At 39.7% G+C, this 22,777-nt stretch overlaps 1 protein-coding gene across 1 annotated transcript in view; it reads left to right on the top strand.

The window, feature by feature from the left end:
• zbtb16a (zinc finger and BTB domain containing 16a) overlaps positions 1 to 22,777 on the top strand; it is a 146,192-nt gene that overhangs the window by 87,158 nt on the left and 36,257 nt on the right. Inside the window, exon 4 of the mRNA XM_075486875.1 lies at positions 4,048 to 4,134. Within this exon, the coding sequence (XP_075342990.1) occupies positions 4,048 to 4,134 (87 nt within the window). The remainder of the gene's footprint in view (positions 1 to 4,047; positions 4,135 to 22,777) is intronic.

Genomic DNA, 22,777 nt, shown 5'->3' with positions numbered 1-22,777 from the left:
TCTGTTACCAAGCCGAGGGCCCCTTGTTAGCACTTAGCTGACTAACTAGAGTGACGGGCATCTGGCTGGGTGGCTGCCTGGCCGTGTGCACCCTGAATTCTTGTGCTCCCACTTTTCCTCCCCCTTTTGCCCTACAATGACCTCATGCAGCTCCTTTCTCCTTGAAGCAAGGCACCATGCAGGCATTTCCTGAAAATTTATGTCCTTGTGCCACAAGCAGGGGCATGCCCTGCACTAAAATCCAATCCCTGGCCCATTTAGCACACACCTCTTGGCCTCCCAGAAGACTGGTTATAGTGTCTGTAAGGCACAGTCATGACTTATAGTAACCATGCAAGTATTTACCCATCTACCATATTGTTTTTGCTGTTATTGATTGAACTGAAATGAAAAAAAATTAAAATTTAATTTACTACAAGAATCTTATATTTACAGGAGGCCTACTGCAAATTATAGACATGAATGTGTTTTTCTTAACATTCCCAGTCAGCTACTATTGTATATTAGGGTTGCTGGTTTTTTCCAAAAGTTCAAAGGAATTTGAAATAAACATGCAAATCTTTGAATGTATTTCAGTGCCAGTTTGAGTTTTCTATTTATAGCTCCAGTTCCATTAACTTATTCCTGAAACAATGCAGTTAGGTCATATATCTTTGCATAAACATATTGCTATCTTGTCAGTGATGGCAGTTTTACGAGTTTCTGGCAAGTGACTTACTTTAGCTGACTGTACTGAATAGCAGGTAGTTGGAGGATGTAGAGTTGTTTATGTGGTGCCTCCACTGACTCACTTGAATGGCATGCCAGAAGGTCAGTCTAAAATTTTGTTGTCATGGAAAAATGTGAAGTTTATACTGGCCATTCTCGGTCTTGTGAACAGCGGCACTTGTCAGCATTGATATCACAATACCTGGCACCTTGGACACTTAGGAATTGTTTTGGCTGGTTGTGTGCCTCCTGATTTTGCCTAACCTGCCGTGCACTGCACGATTGACACATTTGGGAAAGACGGCAAGAGCAACAAAGCCAGCATTAGCTTATTTTACTAATAGGTCACCTGTGCATGCATTAGGTGACCTCTGCGGGATCACAAAGCAAACTACTTCCTGATGCACATGGACCTAGCTACTAATATTCAAAGTTTTCCCACATTTGAAAGAAACTTGTGCTTTTTCAAAAAATTTGCTTTTTTGTTTTGTTTTTTTAAATCAGCATGGCAATAGGCTGCTCATGAGCATCTTGATGGTGATAATTAATGCAGACAAATTGTAAAACATTGCAACACAAATGTACTTTGAGTACTGGTATAAATATATCAGTTCTAACTGAGAATTGAGGGTCAACTTGTGTGGTCATAGAATTGTCACAGGTGGTTGCTGCAAGGGCAATCAATGAGCTCAAATCAATAGGTGAAAGGAGTCCAGTGAAGCTTGACTGAGCAGCTGTTGCATATAGAAATATAATACCAAATACAAAAGTTTCGAATTAGAAGTATAAGAAGCAACTGAGGCACTTTGTGATTAATGCAAATCAGGCACCTCAGTGGGGGTCTAGGGGGATTCTATTTACATCCCCTCTACATGCATTGCTCTCCAAAGGTTAAGTGGATGCTTTTGCCAGCTAATTCAGCCATATGCTCATCTGTGCATTTGACATTAGCGTGTCATGCTCTCACACTGAAAATTATGGCTATTGAATATGCAGCCAATTATATAGCATTGCTCAACAGCTCAATCTGTTTTGTCTAAAGTGCCTAAATGGAAATGCATCCTGTGATACTGCAGATTATACCAGGATGTGCAAGCTTTATAGGTTGCATTACAGTGGCTTATGATCTAGTCACGCTCACTTGTGCAGCGTATCTTTTGCATAACTTGTTGCATAAGCACTCTACTGGCAGGCACACTCTGTCAAGTACGGTCTGTGTCATTTCTGCTTTTGGTAGGGCTTATTACAGTACAGGCCGTTCCCTAATGTCACTGTGGTTGCAAAACCTCACTAGCCATCTCCCCCTGCCTTTTTTTTCTGTCATCTAAGAATTGGCTTCCTGTTTTCATTGTGTTCTGTTTCTCTCTCTGGAGGTGTCGTAACCCAGGAGGCCATGCCAAGAACAAACCAAGGTCTAGTCAGGAGAGATCGCTCTGTGCTTGCAGTGGAAACAGGCACACACACCCCCACACAAACGCATACACGCCTATTTTGCACGCACAATATCCAGATGTTAGTCAATGTGGGTGTGCTTGTGTGTGTGCGGGTGTGTGTGCGCGTGCATGCGTGCATGCGTGCATGCGTGCGTGTATTTATGTCTGTTTGATGTGTGATGTGTATGGCATGTACAGAGCTTGTTGCCAAGCCATAAAAAGTCATTTGCCTGAGATCTGATGTGCCCTTCAACAGCACCCTGCGTGTGTGTATGCCTGTCTCCTGTCTTTTTATTATTGTACAAGGTTGTACACATTCATAAAGTATACACCAACATGGCAATCCAGCCCATAGCTCAAGGCCTACATACTTAGTGTACTTGTATAAACAGAAGCAAAGAAGCGTTTTACAACATAAAGTCGAATGTGGTTGGGGGTGTAATTCAACTATAGTGACATACTTTTGAGCTATATTTTCTTGCATTTAATATTTTTTTTCTGTCATACTCGAATTCTCGTCCTTTTCCACTGCCATGTTTCCTACTTTCTACAGAGACAGTAGTCCAGTCTTTTGCAACTTAAAAATTGGCTTCCTCTATATTTGGAACATCGTCATTACAGTTATGGAACGGGACAAGTTGCCATATTTTTGTCCTTTTTGTAAAGGAGATCATTTAAGGGTAGGGAAAGGTGTTAGCTGCAACAAAACTCTCACGTGGCAACAGCATAAATCAGCAAGCCCTTCTGCCACCGATGAATCATGAATTTATTCAGCAAGTGTGTTCATCAAGAGGGAGGGGCCAAAGTAACATGAGTGTGTGTGAATGTGTGACATTCCCAATAATATAGTCAAATAGATGTTTCCTTAAGCTCTACTGTAAAGAAAAAAAGAAATAAAAGAATGCATTACAATACAAATAGTAAAGAAAATTAAAAATGTACATGTGATAATAACTTTGTGTTGAAAAGACTGTCAAATCATACTGGTAGCCATGTTATTGATGGTTTTTTTTTGCAAAAAATGAACTTAGTAGAATCTATTTCTGCAAATCAGCAAACATCATTCATGTATGAAGAAGAGGATGTCACTCTTTGCCGTGATTTGCATATTCATTAAGTTTGGATCAGAATCTGACCAATCTGAAGGAGGATAGATTGACATCAAATTATAGAGCTAAATGCACTGTAGGCTAAATCACAGTGTACAATGTACCCAATAATCAATCAAATAGTGAAAACTGTCAGTCGTCTAAATTCTAAAAATGAAAGAGGATCAGATAATTATGGATGAAGTCATGTGTAAGAAAATTTTACGAAATGTGAAGCATGATTGAAATGATCTTGACTTGTGGGTAAAAATAAACATGTTGGTGCATCTAGTGGGCAAACTATGATTCAAGATTGTTTTATCATCATTCAACCAGAAGCAGCCATCTCTGTGCTAAAGTGTTTTGTGTGAATTGAGTCGTATTCCAACCTATTTTATGGCTTCTGCTTTTCTGCAGTGGACATTTTTTGTTATCTATCCTGTGCTAATTTAGATATGTCTGCAATGAGCTAATGCTGTTATTGGTTTACTGGCTGTTGGCGTTAAAGATTCACTCATTTGTTTTATTGTGGCTGCCTGAAGGTCCTCAAATCCAAACATGACCTTCCAGTTAACTATTTGTCTTAGATAAGTTCAAAGCAGGACATTCTGAAATGCAGGTGCCTAGCAGAGTGTGTTATGGTTTCATTGTTTTAGCCCAAAGATTCAGTGAGGAGTATGCTTCAAAGTAAAATAAATTCAGAAAAAATTTTCACTCTTGTTTTATTTCCCTCGTCTCTTTAATTTCATGCAGACTTTTCAAATGTGCTGCATGTGTGGGAATGTTTCATAACAATCCACTTGTTTCTTGTTGTTCAGCTGGTGAGAAGGCCATCGTGTGTGACCAATGTGGCGCCCAGTTCCAGACAGAGGAATCCCTGGAGGCTCACCGACAGATCCACACTGGTATGAACACACACACAGTCAGACATAGCATCATGAACATGGACATAAACAAGAAGATTATGAGCTTTTCTGCAGTATCAGTATGTTTGTACTGGTGGAATTTGCACTCAAAGTTCCAGCTGATTGAACTCTCTGTGCTAACTCATGGAACAGTCTTTAGATGGTGGATTTAAAATAGTGAGCTTACTGTATTTTGACGAGGCAAATCTTATTAAAATGGCAAGGAAATTATATAAATAGCCAGATGTATTGGGAAACCTCCTGTGCAAGAATCATTGTCTAATTCAAACTGAGAAAACTTAAGATCACAATTAATTCATTTCAAATCCTTCCTGTGTAACTTTACCAGCTTGTATATTTTCACACATCAGGGTACATATCATGGCTTGGTGTGTTTAGATAGCATGTAGAGGCTCATCAAAGCCTCACCTAGCCCACGCTGCCTAACTGCAGCCTTGGACTGATAGATAGATAGATAGATAGATAGATAGATAGATAGATCACATCATCTTGGATTAATCCCTCTTGCCCTAAATCAAGTTGGAACCAACAGTAATCAACAAACCGGGAAAACTTGGCAGGTCAAAGTTGTTTATCAGTGCTCAGCTATGAAAATGAGACGAGGATGACGTAGATGCCTAGATGTAAATGGGAATAAGTAAATCCCCCCCTCAGCAGATGTGTGATGGCTCAGAGCAGTTTTACTGCTTGTTATGAACTCTTTAGTTCGGGGGGAAGAGTTTGTGTCAAATTATGTCCTCTTTGTTACAGAGATTCTGGGCTTTTGGCTTGTTCCACAGTGTTTAGGATTCGGTGTGTATCATGGATGTATGAACATGAGTCCTGCTTTATTTCTATTTGATTCTCTTTTCTGTTTACCTTTTTTCACCCCATCATGAGCTGCTAAACAAAGGCACTTGGTTTAAGTCTAAAGAAGAACAAGTAGGTGCAAAAAGTATAGGATTGTATATTGTAGGTGTATATTTTCTTTTCTTATTTAAAAATTGTTGTTTTTAGCTAAAAATACCAAATTATAGCTTAAACATCAATATTTATATATTTTATATGCTTTCTATCAGTATGTGGTACGGGACCATATAGACAGTCAAAATATCCAATAGTAACTTCTTATAGGTAAAAAATTCATAACTTTGTGTAAGTTTTCAATAGAGTGGACAATAATATGTTTATTAAGATTTATTTATTTATTTATTTTTTTTCGATTTGCTAGTACAGTACTGACGGAGAAATATATCATTTAAAGGGAAAGAAAATAATTGAAAATCATTTTGAAAAACACACACATCTTGAATGTTTTGGAAGACAATTTGGCACATAATTTGACATCACATGTGCTTAAGAATGAATTTAGTTTTAAATACAGGGTAATACAAAAGGCTGCTGGTTTTGATATTTCTCTTACACATGTGGACACTTTGGCCTAATGGGTATGTCAGAGAAAAGGTCAGGGGACCACCACCTCACCAATCAACATCACCATCTCTCAGCCTCACTCAAGCATGTCAAACAAAATGAGACACGGGTGTGCTCTCAGGCCAGAAACATTTCTCCAAAATAACCACACATTATCATTATCATCATCTTGGGTTTTGTCCTTCATCTGAAGCCACGACCCTCAGGCTTCCACTGAGTCCCCCTTTTTTTCCATGTTCTTCTCCTAATTATTTGATAGGGGAAGGTGTAGTCAAGACTTAGGGATGGGGGGCTACCCCTGAGGGGCATGCCCTCAGCCAGTGGAAGTAAAGAAGGGTTAAACGTGGCTAATGATTCAACAGCCATAACAGCGGAAGGGAGCGCTCTAAATATAGGCATTCTAGAACGAATGGAAGGGATTGTGTGGCTGGGGGTGGGGGGCAGTCACCACCAGGACCAGACATGTCTTCCTGCCAGACAACTGGAGGAGCAGCAGTAATAGGATAGTATACTAATCATCCCTGTTTTAAACCTCTGAGTTTGAGAGTGGGCTCTGGTAAAACATGACGAGCCAGTTTATGTCGCTGCCTGATTCACAGTTTCGGTTTTGTTTCTTAGTGACGCTGGAATTGCTGTACACTTACCTCATGGAATACCTCTACTCTGATTTCAAATCCTTGACTTTTTACAAGCTCTTGCTGACACCATGCCCTCCCATTTATCCCCTCTAGTTTTAATGTGAAAAATTCTTTATTTGCTTTCACATTACATATACGCTGTATCTGAAAGCTTTGGTATTAAAACTAAATAAAAAAAATGAATTGCTCAGCTTAAAATGAGCTCTTTCATCTGGTCTTAAATGGATTAATCCCAAGTCCCCTAGTGGGGCCAGTGTCATTTCTAGCACACAAAATGTATACTGTTGGCATATGTTTTTGAGTGTGTGTGTATGATATTACATATGGTGACATTCAAAGGTTAAGTATCATTTGTGCACTTAACACAACAGTGAGTTGAGGGCTTGACAGCATTTAGCCAGCCGGTCTGTTTGTAGCATGAAGTGACTGATAAGTGTGAGAGGTGAACAGTCACGTCCCCTCCAGTCTGTGTCTCTCACAGACTGGAGACTGTAAGGTCTCGACCTTATTATGTTAAGTACACTGAGATGACAATGTCATTTGATGTAACAGAATAACATGGAGAATAGTAAGGATGAGGATGGGCAGTTTCAGCCCACATCCCAGTTCCTACATCACATTTTTTAAGCCATTTAAGAAGTAGCCTACTTTATATGTTTACAAAAACATGAATGACGATGTCTCAATAAAATGTACTAAAATATCCACATTGAATAGAAGACTTTGATGGGGCAGTTTGAGTTTGAAACTTAACAAGTATGGATTTATTTGTGCAGAAATGTGTGTACAGTACACAAGACTCACAGGAGCAGGCGTGTGGTGGAAGCAGAGGGTGCGTGTTTGCCATCAAAGCCATATTTGATCTCTGCCTGCCTCTTGGCAGAGCTTCAGCCCTTGGCTAATGTTCTCTGATGACAATATTTGGCTTCTGTGGCTGTTTCTTGCTGCTCTGAATGGGAACTATTGTTGCATCTCCTCCATTGGCCGATCAGCTGCAGTCTGACTCAACCTCTTCTCTTTCTCACTTTGTCTTCTGTCGCTGTCAAAAAGGCTCCCACTGCACACCTCTGTGTTATTCAACAGGTCTAGTATGAAGTGCATACAGAAAGTGTTAATCCAAAACCACAAGATAGTTTGGAGGGCTTTGAGGCTTTCCTGAACTTGTCATTATAAAGGAACTTGCTCTTCTGCATAGTAGAGTGGGGGAGTGGCAGGGCCGGTCATGATGCCAGGGAAACTTGCAGCAAAACATCATGCGGCTGTCTTTACCCTGTGAACTCGTGCAGATACACATGCACAAACACCCTCTGCCAACTATCGCCTTCTATGGCAGCGTTGTGCAATGCGCATACAGAAATATATCCAGGAATGCTTGTGTTCAAGAGCCGAAGTCACTTGTGAGTTTCATTACATCCACTGACGGCTAATTTTCGTCACATATTTGCCCAAATTGGATGGCATCACATCAGAGTCTTCTTCTGTCTAAACTGGGGCACACCACAGGGCTTTTGTAAGCAAAGAACACGGTCTGTCTGGCTTTCATGAAGCACTCATCCTTAAAGGAAAAACACTGCTGTCATTTAGAGTTTTTGAGCTGTTATTACACACTCCGTCTCTGTCCTACAGCTTTTGGATGCAGAAACTAATCTTTTTTTAAGACCTGGCCTTGTGTTGCGAGCAGCCTTCCCAAGCGGAGACGATGCAAAATGGTGACATGCTTATTTAATGGTAGAGATTTCTGTTTCATCATTTTACTGTCAGAACAAGGGACAGATACAAATCCAATACGTTTATATTTTTATATTAATGTGTTGTTAATGAATTAATCGGATATTAATGTGATTCCACATGATATGAGAGGAGACCCTCGGCTTAGCTACAAGTTGTAGTTGGGTGTCTTTTTTTTTTTTTAGCCAAGCACATAAATGAAGCAAAAAAAGGCAGAAAGAGGTTGGATGATGTGTTATTGAAAGGGTTGATAGAATTTATGAATCTAGTTATTGTTTAATGCCAGCAGTCATAGATGCATTCTGTTTTCTGAATCTTGAGAGATTTTTGTGATTTACTTAATTTACTTAAGCAGCACAAATGTATGCCATTTGCCATTTCTTCTTTGTAATCAACTGTAAACTCTTTCCATAGCTATTTGAAAGCAAATTTTGTCACACTCTATAATCTCACATTGTGAAACCCTTGTGCTTATTTAAACACAGCCACATCCAACGTGTCATTTTGAGTCTTCATTTCCAGTAAAGCCTCTCCCAGGCGAATCTGCACAGGACTGTTTTGAGCTCTCAGTTGATAATTTTCTCTCCTCGTGTGTTCATCTTTGTGCTTCTGCCAGCAAGCGTTCTCTCTTTTTTTTTTTTTTTTTTTGTAGATGGTTTTGGTTTCCACCATAATTTATAGCTCTTGTATTTTATTGGTAAACCCACCAGACAAGCTCTCAGTTTGATGTAAGTGCAGCTTGGTGCTGAAACGCAATAGGTCAGAATACATGCAGAGAAAGTGGCTCACAAACAAAAGAGTAAGCAATAAATTGAAGTTAAAGTAGTTTTTTTCTTCAGTCTGTCCGCAGAGAAACAAATGCAGATTTCTCTACTAGAGATTCATGCATTTTAAAGGCTCTGCAGGCTCACTCAGAACCGTATATCCACAGCTACACACTTTGTAATTTGCACTGAAATCTGCACATTCAGCTGCCAAATTAAGGCCAGTGTGAGCAGTTGCCTGTTATTCAGTCAGAGCTGTGAGTAGCACTAGAAACAACAGGGACTGCATCTCCCATGTGACTTGTGTAGAAATGAGTTTGGAGTCCACAAGCCTCGAAAGAATTTGTTGTCTGGCTGTTGGTGTTCCTGTTTATACATGAATCATCTCTGTGTGCACACACACATACACACAGCAGTGCAAGAGAAAATCCACATATAATAGAGAGGGGAGGCTCTTGCTCTCCTCTTTTCCATTCTTTCTTACTTTATCTCCCTCTGTCCTTTTTTTAACATCTTGTAATACAGGGAAAATATGCAAACCATGGAGTGGCAATAGTGGGTTTAGCCAGTGGGAACACAGCATGATTCCAGCAGGCCTCAGCCGCAGAGTAAACACTTTCTTTTCTCAAGCCAGAAATAGTTTGGCTGAAGAGAGAACACTGGAAGGGAGGGGAGAATGGAGGATTGACAGGAAGAAAAAGCGGAGGGGTGGGGGGGTACAACAAGGCTCTGATGGCCAGAAAGAAGCAGCTCATTTAGTCGCATTATTTTCGTGTCTTTGTCTTTTTTCCTCCTTGTAAATTATTCACACCGGTGGCCTCGCAATCACTCACTTCAAATACAAACACAGAGAAACACACGCACGCATGCAGTCCAGTCTTGTCACTCAAGCAAATTAGGCCAATGGCAGCGCTACACAGGGGTCACGTCAAAAGTGCCGATTGTCTCAATCACATTAGTCCAGCACTGGCATCTGTTTAGCATTTAGTTAATTGTGATGTTATTAAGTTGTCAGTGAGCATTAGGGCGGCGATAAGCAAAGCAAATATTCTTCCAGCCCAGGCAGGCAGTGTAGCACATGTGTTGCTGATACACTGACAAACACACACACACACACGTAGTGAACAAGCTTGCAGCCCAGCAAATGTGAATGTTATACCGCTCAACCCACTGATCACTTCTAACTCTTGTTTGCTCTGTAAATTAAATGAGCACCAAAAAGGGAGTTTTGCTATGATTATGATTAATTTCACCTTTAATGCATTAGCATTATATGACTTCTGGTCACAAAGCGTTAGCATGTTGAGCTTCCTGTTGGTGTCATCTGGTGAGTCAAAATGCTGATTAACGCAATGCCCATGTTTGTTGTTTCTGCTTCCCTATCATAATTGAGCAAGCTGTCCACAGTCCTGGGGAGTTTATGCATCTGTATGTCTCTGTCCAGCTGCCCAGAGAGCTCACACAGGGCATTCTGGGCATTATGTGTAATGTATCCGATGGCATGTTCACTATGCATGGCAGAGATGTAGTTGTGTCACCACCGATGTAATATTCCCAAATAGGACTCAATATATTGATAGTATTAAGTTTGATCTATGTCAGATGCAACCCCGTAAGGATGCTAATTAATCTATGAAATGTCCCAAGAACTTGATCAAAAAGAAGCAAAGTTCTGCATTCAAGTAGCTAAAACAAGAACATCTTTAGAGGTATTATTGCTAACCTCATTATTCGTGGATCATATATTTCAGCCGTTAATAGATCATAAGAAAAAGTCATTCAGATTTTCTTGATACTTAAAATAGAGTATCAAAGGTGCCTGGGATGATAAGATTGATGACTGTGGGTGGTCTTAGCTTCCATATATTTACTGAAACAGGTTTATTTACTCTCAGAATGTCACTAAGATGACCACAGTTCACTTTACATCTTTCTCTGTAAACAAATAGCTCTTTCTTGTTGCTTTACTCCATTTCCCCCGCCATGGCACTCACTCTCTTATACCTTCCAGACTAAGAAGACTACAACTGGTCAGAGACACTATCGCTAGATAAATTAAATCAAGCGACACTAGCTAGGCTACAGTCACTTCTCCTGCAAACCTCTTCCTTCTCCCTCAGCAAACAAATTTTTCCCCAGATAAGATCTAAATGAGTTTTTCCAGGCGGAAGGAGATCCTCGGTTGTTGCTGATGGATACTGAGCAGGGTTGCAGTGTGACCAACACTGTTGTAATCATCCACCACAACTATAAGTGTTATGCACAGCGGCCTACGTGAATAAAGGATGTGTGGCTTGTGTGTAAATGAGATAAAATGTGTGAATGAGAGCTGGCACTGCTACGTTCCCCTGCACCAAGCTTTATTCATTGGGAAATACCCAACTGGGCCCTTGCACTGCAGAGCCTCAGTTCCAAGGCTTAGTGTCATGGTGGGCATGGTCGCATTAAGGCATCGCCACAGGAAACTATAGGACAACAGCATGTCAGAGAGGGAGGTTGTATTTTTATGAGTTGGTGGGAGAAATGGGTGGGTGGGATCCAGTAGCAAATTGGGATGTCCGTGCAGCAGTGCAACAGTCTGGCTGTGGGAGAATCCCCGCATGGATGGATCATTGTAAACCAGAGACAGCAGCCACACATCCAGAGAGGCCAATAAAATGATGTGGCATGGGTAGTGGGAGGGTAGGCGGTGGGGGCGGATTATAGACTCCCAGAGGGCTCTGCGATTCACGGGCCATAAAATGGAAGTCAGCAGGACATGCTGCAAATCTGGCCAGCCAATATCCTCCATCCCCTACCTCCCTCTGTCGACCCTGAGGATGTGTCTTAGCTGTACGTCACAATGCAACCCCAGTGAGAGCGTCCTGTTGTCGGACAATCTTAACTCCCTTGGATACCGCTATTCTCCCATTACATTTGCATGTCAGCCGCTGTGGCTTTGTTCGAGATCTGCTTGGTTAAGAGAAATAAAAAGGAGAGATAAGGAAACAGACAGAACGGTGGAAATCAGCTAAGGCCCTCACCGTCCAGGGAATAAAAAGGCTGCTTTTGTCATGAGGTTCCCTACTTTCAGATATCCCATCACATTTTAACCTTGGCAAGGCGAGGACTTTGTATATGAAAGGATTCGCCCAAGAGAGTGAAAAGAGAGAAAGAGATGTGAAACACTGGACCCACGTCAACAATGGCCAGGGTTCTTTTGTCCACAGTGTTATTTGAAGTAAATCTCCCTCTGTAATTAGATTGGAACTGTTTGTGGACATCTTAGGAGAGCACATCAGTGTTAAACCAGCAACGCGCGAGGGCCCTTTTAATTTACAGTGCAAATACCTTTCGATTAGCGTTGAGAGAGTAAGGGGGAGTAGGAACTGAGGAGGAGGGACAATGGAGGAGTTTCTCAAGCCTTTTCTTTTTGTTGTTGTTTGAGAGAGAGAAGAGGTTTGAGCAGCTCTCCTGTGTTCCTTAATTGTGAAGCAAGGAGATTAGTAAGAGTGCTTCCAACCTTTCACCCCAAACAAAGGAACCATCAGATCCAGTTGCCTGGTGACACAAAGTTTCATCCAGGCGCATTTAGCCACACCCTTCCCCTCACTAGCTCCTTGAGGTGTATCGTAAGAGAAAGAATGAAATCTCCAGCCTTTGCTTGTGCACCCGATTCAAACCATTTCTGTCCCTGTCCGTCTGACAGCACCCTTAATGGCCCTGAGCAGACGCGCTAATGAAAATGGTCGTTCATCCTCACTCAAAGTCTGTCTCTCAGACTCATATAAAACTTAATGTACCCGTGACAATGACATTCAGAAGACCGTTTAGCTTTGGACAAATGCTGCATTTCTTAGTAGCAAGAGCAGCTGGGCACACAGAAATGTCCTTTTACACTGCGTGTAGCTCAATCAAAGGGCACTTAGCAGTGTCATATTGATTATGGGAGCTTAACCCCTGTCAATCTCTGATGGGTCATTTTGGCAGCCGTCCTGCATATAGCTTTAATGAATAGAATAGCTTCAAGAAGGGGTTCCCTGAGCTTTAGTCAGAGCTGGTCCCTTCTAACATGAGATAGTCGTAAATATTTATTCATCAGGAGGCATTTTGTAGGCCTGTGCTTCCTCTGTGTTTCTTCCTCTGTTTTGAAGGAGGAGGGAATTATGAAGGCAAAACATGCACAAATCCTCGACAATAGGCATTTCTACTGTAGACTTCATTGTTTCATTTTCATTGTTGTTCAGGTTTTTGTCGCTTTTTAGATGATGTGACAAAAGTCTCATGGGATTTTTGTCATAAGAAACACTACTTAGGTTTTTTTCTATTTTCAAGGTGCTGAGGAATTGTACTTCACGTAAATCACAAGCAGCTAACATTTCCTTTAACCTATACTAAATTCAAAAAGTCCAGGCCAGCCTCTTTACATTATTATGTTTAACATTTTATACTTAACTGTAATGTTATAAGTTTTTTAAGTGATTTTCACCCTCTGAATAGCTCTTATTTCTATTCAGTTTCAATTCTACCCATGTCATCACCTATGTCTGAACATTTACATCAAACAAATCGATAATACTACAGAATGAAAATATATAATACTGCAATACATGCAATACTGCAACTTTAACATAAACAATACCTTAAGTGCTCATAATCCAGTTTATAACCATATGTTACATAATTTGATTATAATTATTGTTTTATTAATATGGGATTACTTTAGCATTAATGCTGGTGCAAATTTGAGTAGCTTTAAAACTTATTTTATAAATAATTGATAATAACTGCTGTGTGAAATAGCATCATCTATCAGTAGATCTATGTTGATAAACATATGAAACGTATGAAATTTAAAATAAATGTAGTGGAACAAAAAGTACAATAACTATGTCCAAAATATGACTGAAAGGAAGTAGTCAAACAATAATATCAAGAATGTCAAACCTGTAAAGTTCTTGAATAGCTGTACTCTAAGGTGCCACCACTGTCATCTCTTACTGCAATAAGATATTATATTTGTATGCATCTGTAAGTCAGAGGCTGCCTTGAAAGCAAAAAAAAAAAAAACACTTTTAAATAATGAACATGCTGTTTCTTTGCCAAAAAAAATTAATCATGACACCAAATGTGAAGACTTGACTTATGGTATAAAGGTAACAGCCAGCAATGAATTGAATTCAACTTAAATCATTTTAGCTAGCAGCAGACCAGAGGCCACGTGTGTCTCTCATCTTTGGAACTCCTTTTCATATGATAATATTGGTAAAACATAGCCTCATATCGATCGATAATTGAGAGAACTCAGCAGTACAAAGTACCAGCAATTTCACTGAGGAACTGCTACGAAGGAATGAAGTCTCTCACCTCACCTCAACTCACTTGGCGGAATTTCAGAACCAAACAGCAGTGTGAAGCAAGTGCCGCACTTTAAGACAGGGAGGGCTGACACAGAGAGCAGTCACTGCGTTGGGTTTGTCTTGGAGGTGGCCTGCCAGGACAATACTGCGAAGAGGAACTCAAGTGGGACCCATTACACCATACCGAGGGCAGACTCTTATCAGTTAATAGCAGGTTTCCCTTTGAGAGCAGATTGTTTTGATAGATGGCACCTGGTCAGGCCTTTGCAACCCACAGAAAAAAAAAAAAGACTAGAGTATGCTAGATAAGCTCTGTGAGGTGGGGAAAGAAAAAAGAGCATCCTTTGAGTGTTAATTTGGACACGGAAACAGAGGAAAAAGCTGAGCAGTGTCACTGAACTTTCTTGTTTCTCTTCTTCTTTCATTGTCCGTTGGTGGTAACAATGAGCCCTCCGCACATTTGCTCAGGTGTGGTGTCAGGAATGACCCAGCAGTTCACTCCAAACACCTTATTAGACAGCGTTCTTGTTACACATCACACATCTTGCCTGCTATTTGGGGGAAAAAGCGTTTACCTGGAATGCTTTGATCTCGGTTGCCGTTGACCTCAGAGTCATGTGTTTTTCGTTAGTTGGCACTTTCTATCAAAACTTTCAGTCTTGTATTAACAACTGCCATGTTAGCTGCCATAAACAGAGTGGAAGATGAGTTAATATGGATTCAAATTCAGAATGTCAGAAAAATGCTGCCATGAACCAAATTATAAGTGGTTCAGTTGTTTTTACCAAAAAAGCTGCTAAACCTCTTTTGCCACCCAAAATTCCTGTGACTCACAGCAATGAACAATTCATGTTGACTAAACAAAAGAGGACCAAAGGAAGTAGAGAAGCATGTTTTATTACCCAGCGCTGTCATCCGCACACCAAATCAAAGTTACAGTCTGTGTGTCACAGTTCAGTTATAATAGGTGTCCATTTGATCCGTCTTCAACTGGTTCAACAAGATCCAAAACCATCCAACTGGAAAGCTTTTGTTTGTAGCCCCTGACTGGCCCTTCTGGTGAAGCTAAAGATTTCTGAAGGAGCAGGAAGCTTCAGTCCTTTTTTCTTTTTCTTTTCAGTTTACTGGAATGATGAAGTCAGTTGCACAGAGGATATTGTTTGCATTTTTTTCCAGAAAGGAGAGTTGCATGCAGTCGTTAATTTGACGAAATACAACTGACTGATGACTATAGATCATTCATATCTAAGATGTGTTGATGGGTTAAAATTTCATTTAGATATTACAAACTTTGAGTCATCTTCTGATAATAATTCCCCAGTGATGAGAGTCAGTGACCATTGTTCACCTTTCCTTGTTGTCTTTGCCACACTTGGTTCCTGCTCTCTAATATGTAAATAATCTGTTGGAAATTAACCTAGTGTTTAATTATGTTTTTAATCCCATGCAAATATGCCAAAAAGTTAAACAAGTCAGCAACCAGCTGGTTCACCTTAACATACTTTTCCAGTTGTGGAGCATCATTATCTTGTAGGAAAATGTTAATTCCCCAGCACATCAGTCTAATGTGATATTGTCAGGTGCTGCACAAATGTAGAATTGTAATACAAAGTGTAAGAAAAAGAAAAAGTAAGTTGCTGATTGCCAAAAGAAATAGCTCTCCGTTTTATACACAAACAGAGAGAAACATGTCAAATCTATGACTGAGGGCTCAAATTATGTCTCTCATATACATACTTGTAGTGATATATTTTATAGTCAGAGAGTAGACGCACAGTTGAACTAAATAAATCAGAAATTGATAGTTTTCACAGTAAAGTAGCTTTCAGAGACACTAATGATGAAAATGGCCTCAGAGTGAAATTAGCTGGGTAAGAGGGCCAGTATCTAATACTATTTATATGCTACTGGTCCATTTTATAAGGACTGTCTGAGTCCACTTACCTCTTGACTGTCACTATGATAAACAGGCAATTCTAAGGAGAAAATTGAAGCCGTTTAAGAAAATGAAAAAGAAATACATATATAGTTATATAAAGCAATACTTAACAGTCGTTTTAGGTGCATGTTAAAATGTGTATTCATTATGATAAACTAGGAGAATTTAGACTAAAATGTATTTACAGCACAATGTAATCCATTATCACCTTCTTTGTCTTCGTTTGTCTTTTTTTTTTTTTTTTACATTTTCCTAATTTTTGACATCCCTTTTCGTAGTTCTTAGAAACATATTCTGCATTTTGTACAAGAACAAAGGTGTTTGCCGTAAACAGCAGCAGGAAATTACACGTCTGTTTCCTGAAGTGATAGAAATCATGTTGAAATCAGTCTGAATAGTTTGAGGGCTTTGATCATTTGATAAATGTCTTCACTTCTTTTATGAGCTTTATTTATAGGACAACATGATGATGAGGTTGGTGCTTTCTCAAACTTAATTTTAATTGGGAGGAAGATCATGAAGTTAGGAAGCTTTACAGGATGGAGCCTTTTTTTTTTTATTATTTACAGACACAAAAAACAGTTGAGCTTTCATTTCTGAAACCCCACCCTCATCCAAAAAAGAAAGGCTTTCGTGCAGAGGAATGTTTGGGGGTGGGTCCGTCGGTCGGACTGCGGTGTCCTCTTACAGTCCGGCTGACCAGCAGGCTGGAGGAGGTGATTGATTGGGTGGTGCTGGGGCCACCAAGGACCCTTTCTGCAGCTTTAGAGGTTAGGGGTCATCTCTTCTGCAAATCTGCTTCCTTTTGTACAGTCGCAATACCGGGAGAGTGGTGTCACATCACCCCCCTTTTCTTGTCTTCCCCCCAGCCCTCCTCCCTCTCATCTTCACCCTGGGAAAATGGGGGAGGCGTCAATTAAACCTTTTCTCTCTTTCACTTCACTTCTCTCTATCCTCTGAAGTTGCTCTTTAAAAAAAAAAAAAAGAAGCAAATTCTTTAGGTCTAAATGCAAAGAGGCGCTCAGGGCCAAGCCGCGGTGTTCTAAAAAAGGGTTTGTTAAGGTTTCCTGAGAATAAAACTAATGATAATGGAGCATACAAGCTGTTGGAGAAACACCCTTAATGGATTACTTAAACTAGCAATTAGCAGTACACTAGCAGCCACATATCAGCATCTGAATGGCTTAAAATATGTGTCGGTTGTAGTGATGCTATGTGGCAGTTACTCTTGTTAATAAATAGAAATTGGTTGGACTGAGGCACTGATATGATGACAAAGCTTCTCCTGCACACTGGTTCTACTGACACATTCTCACAGTAGACTCTGGAAAGTTTTCAGTTGTGTTGTGCAAGCTTCTCCCCTCGCACATTCAAAAACCAAAGTAAAACATGAAATACAAAACAGATTTATTTTGAGTCCTGGAATTAGGCAATCCTTTAACACCAGAACAGAGAAGAGCCCAGAGATATAATCCTCTGATATGTAGTCAGTCCGAAGGGTTAGCTGAGGGATAACGTTGCAATTCAGAAAATGTGACTGGTCCTTGGCCCTCAGGGGCCAAGCCTTTGTGGTCATAGGACCAGGATTACACTTTAACCCCCACCATCGCCAGAAACCAGTTCCCCCAGCCCCCCCTTGGTTAAGGCCTGGGGTCAGGTGAAAGGCCAGGAATCTTAAACAGGGTAAAAAAAAAAGAAGGGAAAAGAGAAAAAAGGAGAAAGTCCATCATTTAAACATCCCAGAATGCTTTGACGCAGTCCTGTATTTAATTTGAATTCCTCCACTGGCGAACATTGTTCTTTTTTCCCGTCCAATTAGTAAATGCAGGGTGTTTTTAAACACATTTACATCTCAATTCAAGTAGATGTTTGCAATGGCGGCTTGTAGAGAAATACTATTGACTAGTGTCCAGCAAGCTTAAACAAATGAGCATGAGGCAGAGAAATTAAATCAAATACAAGCTTTGACTTAAAGAACCTTAAACTCCGGGGCTGAAAATGAATCAAAGTATAAGGCACTTTGATTTGTCGAAAGGACTTGAATTAGTTCTTAACAGCCAGAAGGGACCATTGTTGTGATCAGCATCAACCCTAATGGCATGTGACAAACACGTGAAAATAAATCAGAGGTTAAACTTAGCAGAGAGGACAGCAAAACCAGTGTGTTCCTCTATTGACTCCCAGTGTCAAACTGAGGTGACATTAGAAACTTCTGGTGACACGCATGTGTCTGTCAGACTTTGATCTGAACATACAGCTGAACATACAGCCAAGGTTTTTCTGTCATCCTCTAAAAATCAAGGATTGATCTGGAGTTTAAATACCTACTTTGACCTGAAAAATGTTAAAATGCAACCTGTTTAAAGGTTAATATAATCCATTTTGTGATATGATATTAAAATCATAAAATTTTTGTGTTTTGCTCCTTTGACACTTCGGAGTCTTATTAAGTCAGAAATAGCGGCTTTCTGAATGCGTTCTCTCCTGCCCACCCAAGTGTGTGAGCAGATGCTGTGTTTGCGTCTGGTGTGCGTTGCTGCTGAGTGTGTCTGTCAGCTTGCTCGCAGGCCAGATGTACTGAGGAAACGATGGGGTCAAGGTGGGAGAACCCCCTCAAAAGAAAAAAAGGGAAAGAAAAAAGAAGTGTGGATTTATAGCAGCAAGTCTGGGTCAGGGAGCCAGTGGTCTCTCCTTCCCACACCACACTATAATTTCCTGGGATCTGACAGCTGAGAAATATGGCCCGGAGACACACACACACACACACACACACAGAGGTAGAGGAAAAGCTAAAGATAGAGATGATGGGGCAGATGTTAGGAGATGCAGAAGAGACAGTGGGAAGATAGCACCATCGTTTTCCAATTCTTCACCTTTCACATCAAGTTTTTGCTTGTTTTGTTTTTTTCCTAAACTCTGAGAGGATGGGCAGCCTTTCCATGTTCAAAATGTTCCTTTATTGCCAGTAACTTAATTGATCTGACGAGTAAGTAGGTCTGTGCGGGCGTTAATCCTCAACTCCTAAAGGAATTTATTGATGTATTTTAAAATTTTATTTCTGATCTTTGAAAATCGATATGAGCTGAGAAGCAGTGCCAAGATGTGATTACTGTCTCACTATTCCATAACTCTGCAATTCATTGTTAAGTCAATACATTTTTTATAGAATCATGTAGAATTTATGTAGTCCCCCCCCCTTAATTAATTATTTTCTACTTTACTGTTGAACGAGTCTGTTAGTTTGATCTTTCAATGATTTAACATGTCTTCTTCCTGTTTGTTGCATCTTTTAATATTCGCTGCTGTCAGAAAGTCTGCTTAAAGAACACAGACACAAACACATGTGTTAACCAGAGAATCTTTCTCTGCTTAAAAAGAAATGGACTACTAAAAGAAATGGTATAACTACCTTTTAATCAAAAGTTTAGATATGCATTTGAAGAGTTCTGATTGAATACATTTGCCTCATATTGCTATTTTCATGGTCCTGAAGGAAGAAAAAGGGACAAACAAATGGAATTATCTCACTTTTACAGCATAGTAAACTATCCTTCAACTTAAATCAGACCACTTGTCTTGTTATCATGGCAGTTTTAGTGGTTTTCACACTAAAAATATATCCACATTTATATATCCATGTTAGAACAGCATCTTGGTGAAACAACATATACCCCCAGTGAACCCAGTGCTTTGTAACAAACACCTGACCCCTTAAACTACTTTCTAATCTCCATTCTCAGCCATTAACTGTCTCAGTGGCGGACACTGAGGTTGTTAAGTCTTAACTTCTACCATATAAGAGGCTTTTTATCTGATGTCAAACTCCTGTGAACTGGGAGGTCATGTGAGGACTTCTCCCCTTCCCTGTTGCTCTCCAGTGGGAACCAGCGTGCCTTTGTGGAAACAGAGGAGCTCCCCCTGCTGGCCAGAGGTAGCGCAGGGCCCTGCACACAGATGTCTCACACATGAAACCCAGCACGACACTTTACTGCTTTATTCCCACTCATCTGCATCGCCTGTTCTTTATTCAGAGGTGACTTTATGAGGCAGTTTTGTTGCGATCGGCACTATCGTTGCCATTATATGATTATCTTCCACTAATCTCTCCAATGTAATAGTCCTACAGGACCAATTTCTGGAGCAGCATCGTTTCTTATCTGCATTTTTAAGCAATCTGGGGCAGCAGGCTTCTCGCTTGTCTCCAGAGATGGAAGCTTAAGATGATGGTCTTTTAGTAATGATTTCATTTCTGCCTTCAGTGAATCCCAATTTGATCATCGTGACTGAGAGCACTGAGCTTGGCTCAACGGAATTCAGCTGCATTTTGGATTGATGTATGAATTTTTAACAGCACGTGAATATGATAGTGGTACTTTATGATCTCAATGCCTTTAAATGACTTGCAAAGCCAAAGTCTTCATCTGTAAAGATAATTTCAATAATAGTTTTATTGCCTCTTTGTGTTAACTATTATAGAAACCACAGGTGGGCACATACAGGTGGTTGTTAACAGTCCTGGCAGTGAACGCACTTGTTTTCTGTCTTTCTGACTGGGAAGCTTTTGAGCCTCGCCGGGTTTCTCAGCTGCCTTTGATTTGCTCACACAAATGTGGAAAACATGAGGCTCCTCTGCTCTCATCTGTCTGAGCATGCAAGCAGCAAAATGACTACATCTACAAGCCGCTCAGAGATAAGTCGAGTTCACCAGTGAAAAGCACAAGAATATGAACCAAATCAAAGCCACAATTTAGATGCATGCCAGCACTGTCTCCTTTTCATTTTCTTTACTTCTGTGTTGTACAAAAATTAAATATCGGCTGCATATGAGGAGTTTATTGGCATTAATTAATATTCTCATGTCTCATCTGAATTGTCTGTGCAGGGCTTTAGATGGAAGAATAAAACAGGACTTTGGACAGTAACTTTCTAAATCAGGATTCAGTATATGTTATTGGTTTCCTATGCAGTACATGTTTGAACATGAGGTGTAATTCAGCGTAATGAATAAAATGTAGGTCATCATGGAATATTCTGCTGCACCAATGAGAAGCACATTGATCATTATTACAGTAAAATTTTAATCAATTAATGTTCATCATACCTGATACTTTTAGAGGTAAAGCTCTAAAAAAATTTATCATAGAATGAAATTTTGAGAGAATAAGACAGATGATTGTTTTGAAATATATACTTCTATATAAAATGTGAACCTTAAACCAAGTCTGTTTTACACATTTAAATTTATAACTTGATGCGATTTAACTTTATTCGATAAAGTTAAGGTGATGGTTTCAGCTTTCAGTTGAATCTGAATCAAATATTCAGAACATTGCAAGCAGGCGCTTTTGTTCCGAAGAGCTTTTCAGAGAAAAAAATATATATATTTTAGAACTTCACTCATCATGCTTTTTATGGTAAATTGTGGCTGTTGCCCTTTATGTTCATCAGCATTTATAATAGAGGATTGTTGGTCACTTGTCTTATAAACAATGACCTCTTATAGAATGCACTCACATCAGGGAGGAGCGTGTAAAAGTCACTTAAGGGATTAATGGTATATATGTTCATATGTCACAGTGAGTTTTAATGGGTTAATGCACTCAGTTTGGTAGCTTTCTTAGGTTTCATAAACTTCAATTTGTTGCTTGAAAATAATTTCAAGAGCTTCCCCATTTCATTAAATTGGATTTTCTCGTAAGGAGCGTTTCGATCAAATGTTTTAAAGAAAAAACAAGTTTGTAAGGCTTGCAAAAAAAAAGAAAAGAAAAAAAACGTGTAAGTGTGCATGGGTGTGTCGGTATAAACCGTTTCAGCCTGCACAACCCCCGTTGGCTATAATCCTTATTTATATTCTTTTGTAATGTTTATGTTCCATATTTTCCTGCCACTTGTTGCCGCAGAGAGATCACCCCCCCAAGGGATCATTAAGATTTAATTTCTGTTTTCATTATCACTGTATATCATAGCACAGCAGCACACTAATGTATGCTACTACCTGCAAAGATCTGAATGAATGAAAGAAGGTCAAGACTCTATCACAATTGTAATGGAAAAACAGAACAAACATGTGCACCCACCCCCTCACCTCCCACCACATCAAAATCAATTTCCTTTAAATGGAATTAACTGAGTTTGAGGCACACCTCTGTATTTATTCTTCAAAAAGCATTTCTTCTCCCAGCAACTGACACACACACACACACACACACACACACTTGCTCTACGCTTTCTACTCCACTCCGACGGCTGTCGATTTCCCCTCGATGGAGTTTGATCGACACACAGCTGATCTATAAATAAAGGTTTTTTCTTGCAGCCCACAAAGTCACGCCGGCTGCTTGCAGTTTGGCTCCAAGGTCACAGCTGCCTGAACTCCCCTTTGCTGCATCCATTCAGAGCTCAATTGGGAAATGGCTTTAACTGCACTGGAAGCTAATATCAATCTGTTGCTTGATGGAAATTGACACATAAAAATGTTTTTTTTTTTTAAAGAATTTATGTTTTAAAGTGAATAGATTTAGTCTCTGGTGGGATGCGGCAAACTCATTTAGAATTATCATTTTGATATAACTGTCTCTTCATCAGTATTATCTGCCAAATTCTTCACAGAAATGCAGCTTTTTAAATTAAATTATTTAGTTTTAGACTGTTTTCTTTAAAATACATCACATTTACAAAATATACACGAGGGATTTATTTGCCAATTAACCTTTTTTTTTTTTCGATTATTCAAATTATTGAGTTAATAATTGTTAATCATTTTAATTTGATTTTAATTTGTTTAACTCCTTAATATGGTTA

The sequence above is a fragment of the Odontesthes bonariensis genome, chromosome 16, assembly GCF_027942865.1.
Source record: "Odontesthes bonariensis isolate fOdoBon6 chromosome 16, fOdoBon6.hap1, whole genome shotgun sequence".
In the NCBI taxonomy this organism is placed as follows: domain Eukaryota; kingdom Metazoa; phylum Chordata; class Actinopteri; order Atheriniformes; family Atherinopsidae; genus Odontesthes; species Odontesthes bonariensis.
The sequence above is the reverse complement of the archived record's forward strand: the minus strand, read 5'-3'. Positions and strand labels throughout refer to the sequence as shown.